Below are 10,783 nucleotides of genomic sequence, written 5' to 3'. Positions count from 1 at the left end.
CATGGATGAAGGATGAACAGTGTCACAAGCAAAATATTGAGGGATTTCTAAAGGACTGTGGAATATTGCTTTCACAGGTATTTGCAAGTGATATTCCTGTTTAAATAAAAGTCCAGGCAAATTCCAGATGAATAGATTTTAGCTTCACTTTCAGCCCATTTTGCTTTTAGAATGAAGCAGTTACATGGCAGTAGGCTGTTTTTGTTAAAAAATATGGTTTTGTTTACAGACATTTTAGTGAGTTTTGAGCTCCCTGTGGCACATTCTGTAGCAAATGATGAGTTCAGCCAAGCAATCCAAATTTTGTTACATGTCATTAACCTGGGATAAACTGTTTCCATGTCACATCTATGCAAATAAATACACCTAGAGCTGCGGAGAAGAGAAAGGGTTTTGGTGCCTGTTCCAGACAAAATTCACCATTTGCAGTTGAAATTCTTCTTGGAGCTCACTGCAGCATGTGCTTCCTTAGTACCAAATCAATGCCAGCTCTGGGTGCTGTCCCAACTTTGTGATTTTTTTGGGAACCACTCTCACCTGGTTTGTCAGCTGAGCTCTGGCCAGTCCAGTTGTCCTCAGGCACTTGATTTCAAGGGAAGCCTGTGCCTATAAATTCCAGCAACTGGGACAGGATGACTTGCTACTTGAGCACTTGTCTGCATTGGAGGTGAAGTGACAGTCGCTGTCTCAGGGCAGTTTTGTAGCCGGCTGCTTTCAGAGGGAGAATTGTGTCAGAGCAGCTGTTTTTAGTGATGGGACAGCAAAACTTTTCAACTAGAGCTCTTGTTTAAAAGTAAGGGCCTGGTGAATCACCAGGAATGGAGTGCTGGCTGGAAGTTTTACAGAGCATTTCTTTTGCCTTTTAGCCAAGTTCCAGTGAGGCATTGCACATTGGAATTGCGCAGGTTGTCAAATTGTATAACCCACTTGGAGGTATGGTTGTTTTTCATATTTTGTTCAACATCTGTAAGAATTTCAACTTGGTAATTTATTCTTGCAGCATATTCTTGGGCCAGGTGGTGTGTTCAGAGTTCTCAGCTATAGGTGGTTTGCCCTGAGGTCAGCCTTGCAATCTCTTGTCACTACATTCAGCCATTGGCCTGTTTTCCTCTTGGAAAGCCTGCCAGTCCTTCCTTGTCCCCATACTGCTTGATGGAATTTTGGAATTTTGGAATGTTTGGAATTTTGAGCATTGAGGTCCAGGTAGGGACTACCCAATGCAATTAAGTAACCTGCCTTGGTAACTAATGTTTTGGTTTTCAAGTGGACTTTGGGGTAGCTAGGCACTCTTTTTATGTGGTAAACATTGGAAATTGACCAAAAATGACATTGAGGAAGTCCCATGCAGAATTTCATAAGGTCAAGACGGAAAATGTTACTTGATTTCATTCTTTGTCATGGTCAGTAAGAAGTAACGGTAGACACAATACAGTTTTGGGTCCTTTTCAAAGAAAGTGAAAGGCAAGTAATGATGTCATCTTCCCCACAGATTGCATAACTCTGCACAAAGCCCAGTGTTCTTTGGTGGTGCCATCTGTTATTAAACTGTTCTGAGTAGTGTTTCCCCAAAGAGCCTGGCTCCAGGCAGACATGAGGTGGATATTCCCCTTCCAGGCACTTCATGGTGCTGCCTGTAGCAGACAGCTGAATTAGGCACAGCCAGCTGCCCTGAGAAAAAGAGGCTCTCACCTGGCTGTGGCTGCAGTCACCTGCCTGCAGGGACATCCCTGCCACTGAAAGTGCAGCTCTTGCTCTGCCTTAGCTGAGTGCTGAGCATTTTAGGGCAGCAACATCATGGTATTTTGGGGAAATGAAACTAAACCTCCAAATTTGTTTTTATGGATCTTCTGTTTATCATGTGAATGATGATGATTTGTGTAACACTTGCTGATAGTTTACATAGATCCAAAGGGAATATTGAACATTTCAGCAATTGAGGTTGAAAACAGGCAGTAGTGAGATAATTGTGGAACTTGGTCTGGATGGTTTTGCTTTGGGCTGGCACTGAGAAACTCAGGTGAGTCAGGTGTGGTTGCTGGTAGGGTACAGGGTGCCCTTGCAACATGCTCCATGCAGTACCAGTTAGGGATTGGGCTTTGTCACAGAATGAGAGAATACGCTTAGCTGGAAGGGATTCACAAGGATATGCAAGTGCAGCTTTGTGCCCAAGAATTCCATCATAAGTTTAAATCAGCTCTCTTGCCTGCTCCCAATGACAATTCATTGCTGTTTTCCTTTCCTTTGGGTAAACAAAAGAGCCCAGCCAAACACTTCATATCTTGCACCCGAGAAGAAGAAAACAATGCCCATGAAGGCTGCAGAGAGTGAAGGGAATCCTTGCACTGCTGTTTATTGCCGACCCTACAGGGATAGGGTGATTCATTTGCTTGCTCTGAGGACGTACAAGAAGCCAGAGTTACTTGCCCGCTTGCAGAGAGATGGAGTCATGCAAAAGGACAAGGGTACCCTTGGAAAGATCCTCCAGCAGGTGAGATTGTGCCATTTGTTCCAGCAATTTTTTCCACCACGTTGTTCTTTTGTCCTTAATTTATATTTCTTCCTTCAATCTTTCTATAAGAAACTTTCCTCTTTTTAAAATTCTCCCTGTTCCCCATGGCTGTTGTTGAATTATGCCAACATTAATATACCACATAAGAATACATCTTCTTCAGCTATGAACAATGTCCAGGGAGGATAATTCAAAAAGATACAATTTTGGACGCACAGACTTGCTTATCAAATGGATTCACAGACTGACTTCCCTTCCAACACAACCTTAGTTCTGCTTTTAAGACATGAAATCCTCATTTTTTGGTATCTTTGTTACTCCTACATTTTTTCTAAGCTGGGGGGACAGAGCCATCAACACAGACCATCAGATGAACATCAGTGTTTATAATGTCTTCAAAGAAAGAGAATGGCCAGATATGAAGGCATGGTGGTGCTGTGTTGATGAGGTATTTAATGTATTGTCGGGGTAAATGGAGAGAGACTTTTCCTGTCTTCATCTCAGCAGGATCTCTGAGCAGGTGACAGGTGATAAAATCTAAACCAGCACTATTCATGTCATTGGTCTTGAAATTTTACTACCTCATTTTAGCTTCTCGAGTAGACTTTGTATTTGTCTAGAGGGAGGGATGAACCTCATTTATTGTCAAAGGAATAGAGCCAGCCATGTGCACTGCCTTCTCACAACAGGACTTGTCAGGAATGAACCTTGGCTCTGCCATGTGAAGAGGGAGGGATACTGGGCCTGACAGCCTCTCCTTACACATTGCAGCACTAAATGTTGTTTTCAAAGGAATACTTGCCTGATATCAATAGACATATTTGGTTGTTTCAAGTTGGTGAAAGTTTGACATGGCTTGAAACTCATGTGATAGAGGAATAATTCATCTCTGTACCGAAGGACATTGTTTAGTTTGAGTTGGGTGCTCACAAACAGCTGTCAGGACCAATTGGATTTCTCTAGTTTGCATAACACAACCATAATAGATGTTTCTTTTCTTGTATGTCTGCCTGTAGGTAGCCAACCTGAACCTAAAGGATAATTCCTTCAGTCTGAAGGAACATCTATTTCCAACCCTTCAGACTGATTGGCCTGGCTACACTGAAATCGATAGGGAGAATTTGAAGTTAATACTAGCTAGGTAAGTTCAGTCTTTAGAGGAAGGAAAAGAGACTTTTCAGAGGAAACACCCTGGGAAATGAAGCCGAGCTTGTTAGAATATGCTGAGTCAGCAGCAACCCATCACGGTCATGGAGTCCAACTCCTGGCCCTGCTCTGGACACCACGAGAATCACAGCCTGTGCTCAAGAGTGTTGTCCAAACACTTTTTGAAGCCCTTGCTGTAGTGTCCACTGCCCAGGAGAGCCTGTTCTAGTCCTCAAGCACCCTCTGGGGCAAGAATGTTTTCCTGATATCCAGCTGAAAGCTCTCTCAACTCAGCCCCATGCAGTTTCCTTGAGTCCTGACATTGAAGGTCTGTTTTGTCAGCAAGGAAAGAACTATGTCAGTTGATACTTAATCCTTGTAACCTGAAATGTTTGACCATCTTCCTAGCAAATCAGCTCCATCTCAGAAGCGCACCAGCACCAGCCAAGTGACATCTCCAGGGCCTTCTGAGAGAGATGCTCCAGCAAGACCTGCTCAGGTATTTGGGGCATTTTTGCACATTCTTTGTTTTGTATTAATGTTCAGACCTCTGCTGATGGGGATAAAGCTGTGATGGGAATGTGCAAAACCAGGGCCAAAATATGCTGTGCCTCAGACATTGTGACTGCTTGGACAGGAAGGTTGTGATCAGAAGAGAGGGTCCTGCAGGGCTGGAATAGCACTGTCCTGAGCCAACTTTCTGCTCTGCCTGGACACTTGAGCTCAGCAGCCACTTTCCACTCTTTCCCTGGAGAAGGGCTCAAAGGGCTGGCTCTGCATGCATGACAAAACTGTGGTATTCCCTCACTCCCTTCTCAGCCTTAATTTCTCTCCTCCCTCACTCTGCCTGGGAACAGCATGGCTGTCCTGTTCTACTCCATCCTCAGCCCTCAAGTTTGCTGTGGGAGTGGGGAGCTTGTGGCCATGTGTTTTGTGGCTTGTGAGCCAGCACCTCTGAGAAGGTCCTTGGGAGGTGGTGAGAAATGATTGAAGGGCACTGAGGGAAAAGGAAGGGCTCATAAGTCACCACTTGTGAAAGTCTGCTGTACAAATCTAAGAAGTTTTGAACCAGCAGCTTTTGAGTCTAAAGAGTGGAGTGGCTGCTTGAGTCAAGGCAATTCTACCTAAAAGCACCTAAAGAATTTCCTGACATGTGACTGATGTCTTTGCTCCTCCTGATGACAATTCACAACCAACCACCACAGCCGGTACTCCTGGGTTGGGTGAGTGAAGCACTGATCTTGTCTTTAACGGGTAAAACCCTAAACCAGCCAAGGGTGTCTTTGGTGCATCATGTAGGTGTGTGTGAGCAAGAGCTGAGTCTTTTCCTGGTGTGTACAAGCAGGAATTGGGAGTTAGACAAAGCCAACTGGAGCTGATCCTGATCATAGATGAATGAATGAATGAATTAATAAATGAATGAATGAATGAATGAACGACTGAATGAACGAATGAATGAATGAATAAATAAATAAATAAATAACTTTGTTATTGTTGCAGAAACACCCTCTGGCTTCTGACTTTACTGATCCTGTGATGAGCAAGAAGAGGCGAATTGGTCACCAGCAATTCACCAGTCACATCCAGCCAGCAGCTGCATGCCTCTCTTCTTCCTGGGTGCTACCTTCCACATCCCTTTCTACTTTGAACATGTCTCCAAGGGTCGGCTCCATTTCCCCCTGCACCCATGAGGTGCACCAGGATGAAAATTTCCAGAGTTCTTGTGTCCCAGAGTGTGACATGGTGCAGAAGGAGGTCCCCAGTTCAAATGGGAAGAAAAATGAATTGGGAAGGCTGAAGCAGTCTCATCCTTTGGATTTCGATGAAGGTATTAATATGCTGCTTCTCCTAAGTCCTCTCTGGAGAACTGTGGTGGAAAGATTTGGTTATGTAGAGAAGCTTCTGCCCAAATTAGAGCGCAAGTGAGATCCTTTTCAAGTGTGCAGATGTTATTAAGAGTAAATGCAAAGTAGGGAGCTAGAAAAGAATAAGAGAAGAGAGGTGGGGCTTGGGGAAGAGAGAGAGATGTTAAGTATGAAGATATCAGCACCACATGGATTCTCTGTCATCCAGCCAGTCTTTCTTCAGCCTTGGTCTTGTCGGTGATGGGTGTCCCCAAGTCCCTCTGGAGGTACCACCTTTGTACTGCCCAAGATTTGAGTACCCACAGATAGAGATGGTCACAGATGTTCTTAGATCTTGGCCTGTAAGGGATGTAAGCTGTCCTTTCCTTTCCCACAGTCCCTCCAACAGCATTTCTGTCTGGTCTCCTAATTCCAAGTCTTCACCTCTGTTAGGTCAAGGCTTAGTGCATTTCTTCATGCCATCTGTGCTTTTTTAAAATTCTTGTTCTGATGGCTTATCTTATGGGAACATCCCTCTTTGACTGTGCTCTGAAATAGTGAAGTGTGTTCTTGCACTGTGTGAAAAAGGAGCTTGGAAACCTGGGACTGAAGACATGAAGGCACTGCTCTCTATTACTGCTCTACATTATCCCTCATGCACCATCCTGAAAAATCAAGACTTTGTTTTCTGCCTTTGCATTACATTGTAAGTCTTGTTGTTTAAAAGCAAGAGCAAAGCCCAGAATCTGTGCTGCTGGAACCTTATCTAAGACGTCATTAAATTTTAGAATTTCTCCCTCTATATTGCAAAACCAATCAAGAAGAAAGAAATGTGACCCATGGATTAATGTTGGGGAAACCTGCTAAAAATGAGGAGCCAGGAACTAGAAAGCCACAGAGAATGGATGTTTTCTTTTAGTTTGATTTCTAGTAAAAGTAACAGTTGATTGAGGCACCACTTTTTCCACCAGCAGGCTTTCAAGTCTGCATGTTGAAGACAGAAACCCATTACACATTGATTGCAGACTAGTTTGCTGAAATATGTAGATCAAATCTCAATGATTTCATCATTTTTCATTGAACTCAGCCTTTTCATGGGAACACCAAAAGCTACCAACCCTGGGCTGGGGTTCCTGAAGTTGTAGTTTGGGTTTTGCCAGGAGCTCCTCTGTATCTTAGCTGCAGAATTTCTCTCTTCAAAAGCTTTACAAGACTGAAGATGACACTGAAAAGCTAAACAGAAAGGCACAAAGAACACTTGACTTCTGATCCCAGGGACACACCCAGTAGGGCAGAGTTCAGTTGCTTTCTCTGTGTGTTGTCTCTTTTGGAAGTTGAATTTGCAAATCACTAGTTGCGTTTAGCCTGGAGGCATGTTCAGAGTGTGCAGATGCCTCTTGAGAGTGGTGGTGTGCTTGTAGGGACAGGTGCTTTGAGATGGTCTTTCCACATTTCTTCTGGACATACACACAATGCCAGCAAACCTTGGGATGACTTTGGAAGGACTCCTGCTTGAATCTATAAATACATGAGCATTGTTCTTCAGGAGCCAGTTACAAAACCCTGAGCAGCTGGTGAGGGAAAATTCTGGATTGTGTTTCAAGTTGGGGCTTGGGCTGAAGCTTTTGTGTAGACTGAATCATGAGAGCAAATGCACTTTCGGGAATGAAATGCTCTCAGCAAAGCTGCTCTTACAAGTTGTATTGAACATACTGTGATTTTCCTGCAGACAAAAGTGCAGAAACTTTGCATCCACGCTTTATTTCATCCAAACCTCAGGTCACTGGAATGGGCAAGGAAATGGCAGTAAAAATATTGGATATGAAGAACTCCATCTTTTTTCTCTATTTCTTGTTAGAACCTCCATGTTGGTCTCTCTCTTTCCCCCTCTGTCCCTCTCAAGCTGTTGTCTTTTGTGAAGCTGTATCTGTTGCTGCAAGACTTGAATGGTTGTCCAGATGCCACCTCATGCCCTCAAAACAGAAGAGCTGAGCTGGGCTTTATCCTGTGCTAGTGCAAAACCTGTAGAATAAAGTGGCCATGCATTCTGTCTAAAGCTCAGAACTGGCTACTGTAGAGAATGTTATGTCTGCCCCATTATTGAGTTTTGTAGGGTTTGTTTTGTAGGGTTTCCTGAATAATTTCCTGTGAGAACAAAGCTCTGAAGGGCTTTTTCATGGCCATCCCGGAGGTCTGTTTTTGCTTTTTAAAGATCTCCTGGTGAAGAGTGTCCAAATTCTGCTTTTCTACAGGAGGGAGAAAAGAGACTTCCATTGTGTCCACATGGTCTGCAACAAACAACCAAGCTGACTACCTGAGGTGAGTGAAATAACAATTAAGCCTTGGCACTGGCAGTGGGGTGCCATGTGAAGCTGTTTACAGTATTGAAAGGATGATTTGGAGTAGGTTTTGCTGTATCTCCCAGGCTAAGAGCTGAGATGGACCCCGAGGTGGGTTTGTCCCGGACGGGCCCTCCCTTCCTGCAGTGCAGTTGCACAGGGTCAGCTGCAGCTCTGGTGCTGCATCCCCCCTGGGATTTGCAGAGCAGGAGGGCAGGGAGAAGTGTCTGTGTGTGTGTGTGTGGTATGAAAGGCTGGGAATGGCTCAGAGCTTCTGTCAGAGCACTGATGGTGGCAAGGGCAGTCAGGCCTCCTGCAGCCCTTGGGCTCTGGGGCAGCTGTGGCCTTTGGAGCAGGCGCGGCAGGGCCCTGGCTCACATTGGATACAGCCAGGGATGCTCCGTGGCAAGGCTCAGGGCAAGGCTGGCCCTGCAGGGGAGCAGCTGAGGGAGGCCTGTGCTAGGGCTCTTGCTAGGAAATGGCACTGGGCACATGGCACAAGTCCAGGCTTTTCTTTCTCTGGTACCTGCCAAAACCTGCAAAGATCTCTGTACTTTCCAGAACACACCAGCACACCAGGCAGCTGCATCTGGCCTGGGACACATCCCTGGCGCAAGCTGTTTTCTCTCTTGGTACCAAATTTCAGCGTGTGAAGTATTTACTGCTTGCAACAATTAATCTTAGGAGGCTTTGAAGGATTCATTTCCATGTGGAGGGAGTTTTTGTCCTCCAAGATAACCAGGTGTTCATGCCCAGAGGAGCAGAAGCAATGGTGTGTCAGTGCTGGGAAATGGTGTCTATCATTCTCATTGCCAATTCATCTTGGATTTATATCATGAGCTTTATAAACATCACTCATATTAATTGGAGGGGGAGGAGAATGAAGAAGATTTTTCTCCATGAAATATCTTTAAGCATTAATCAGTTTTGCCCCCCTTAGCAGCTGATGTGATTTGGGATTTTGTAGTTGTAATTTCAGACTCGTTTAGAGTGATGTTTTTTTTAATGGCTGAATTACAAGGGCCTCAGTTCAAGGCTCAGTTTTGTAACTGCTGTCCACTGGAAGAATCAAATATTTTTATTAGCTCTGCTTTGCTGTTAGATAGGGAGACATTAATGTAGCTCACAAGTCCAGCTCTGTGAAACCATATCCATAAAAGCAGTCCCTACCAAAAATGAATTACAAATGGATTTTCAAAAGCAAATGTAAACTTAAAAGCTTTTCCTATATAGAAAGAGAACATTATTTAGCAATGTTTCTTCTCTTCCTGAGGCTGTGGTCATTGTTGGTCCTTTGACATTTGAAATGATTGCCAGTATTTTCTAAATGTGTTCCACTTGTTAATGAAGAATACCTGTACTATGTAAACTCTTAGTAATTAAGTGTCATAGAAATGTGGCAGATTTCTAGAGTCACCTGTCTACATTCTCTTCAAGCACATGAATTTGCATGTAGAAACTGTCAGAGCCAGAGCAACTGACTCGGAGCTTGGGGGTCAGTTTTGACATTTGCCACGTGCATGGTGTAAAACTAGACATGTACTTTATGGAATAGGAACACATTAGAATGTTCTCTTCGAGTTCATTCATAGAAAAATGATCTAATATTTTCCATTAGAAAATACATAGCCATAGTCTCCTTGGAGCAACGCCAGCACTACAAGGATGACTTTAATGCAGACTATGAGGAATACCAGGATTTACATACTCAGATTGTCAGGATCAACAGGAATTTCAGACGGTTTCATGAACAATGGAAGTCTCTGAATCGAGGCTCCAAAGCCTACCAGGTAAAGAAGGATTAAACTGTGAAGGCTGTGCTTCATCACAGCACTGTTTTGGATTCCCTGGAGCTGCTCATTGGGACAAATGGAAACGGCAGAATTGGCACATGTGCTCAGCCACTGCTTGGGCTGGGTCTGAGTTTTTGCAAGGCCCTGCCCAAAATACCATGTTTGAGGTGCTTATGAAGAAACAGGAAGGTGAGATGTGTCCCAAGCAGAGCCTCAGAGCATGTGCTCCTTGTGATCCCTATTGAGAGGCTTAATTGTAGATTTTGGGTGATGCTGGGAGTTGGGGATTTGTTTTTGCAAGCGTCCCAGAAGAGAGGTGGCCCACAGAGAAGAGAATCTCTAGAGTCAAACTGAGATTATTTTTACAGTTTACCTAGGTTTACATTTTATGGTGGTAGCGAAACTTTCTTTATTTTTTTTTTTCCTGGAAGATGCTGCTTCATCAAATCCTCTCAGATTATCAGCAGTTACAAGAGGTATGTGTGAGACCAGACCTGCAGGGCCATGGTTACTGCTGAGTCTGGCTCAAGGCTTTTATAAATCAAAAGACATCAGATTCTAAATTCTGCAGAGCTGTTTGCATGCCCTAATTTTCTTTTTCTTCCTCCTTCACAGGGTAGCCCCAGCTACTCTGAAATTAAGAGCAGGTGCCGATTCCTCCACAAAAAGCTGTCCCATATTCACAGACAAATATCTGAATTTGACAAACAATTATTGGAGTCCTGGCACCAGACATCTGCTCCAGCCTCATAAATCAGTGATCTCTGGATTTTTATTTGAACTAGAAGAATAGGCTTTTAGGATTATTTAAGTTAGCACTGAACAGTTAAGTTAGCACATAGCACTGAGCAGATGATTATTTGTTAAAAATGTAGGATTAGTTCAAAGAAGTTTAGGAAGTTTTAGATGTTGAAGGAAGTTAGTTTTGAACTTTTACAATAAAGAAATTTCACTGTTGATAACTCTATCTCTCATTGTTTATACAGCCTTTGGAGTGGCTTTCTTCTGGTCAATTCTTTTCTTCAAGCCTTAGGTATATCCATGGAAATAAACTTTTTCAGTAGAGGGTAGACGCCCAGTACCTCTACTATGAGGCTATGCACAGGTTAAGAGGATATTGTAGTAAACTGAAGTTTTTTATGATAGGTATAG

At 43.7% G+C, this 10,783-nt stretch overlaps 1 protein-coding gene across 1 annotated transcript; it reads left to right on the top strand.

The window, feature by feature from the left end:
- The first annotated feature begins 2,308 nt into the window (after positions 1–2,308).
- Positions 2,309–10,442, top strand: LOC134056895 (RNA polymerase II elongation factor ELL2-like). Its single transcript, XM_062513852.1, has 4 exons — positions 2,309–2,488; positions 3,526–3,650; positions 9,457–9,628; positions 10,172–10,442. The coding sequence occupies exons 1-4, from the start codon at positions 2,309–2,311 to the stop codon at positions 10,382–10,384; spliced, it is 690 nt and encodes a 229-aa protein (XP_062369836.1). The 3' UTR covers positions 10,385–10,442.
- Positions 10,443–10,783: the final 341 nt, after the last annotated feature.

The sequence above is a fragment of the Cinclus cinclus genome, chromosome Z (genome assembly GCF_963662255.1).
Source record: "Cinclus cinclus chromosome Z, bCinCin1.1, whole genome shotgun sequence".
NCBI lineage: Eukaryota > Metazoa > Chordata > Aves > Passeriformes > Cinclidae > Cinclus > Cinclus cinclus.
Note: the sequence above shows the minus strand (reverse complement) of the source record. Positions and strands in the feature narration are given on the sequence as shown.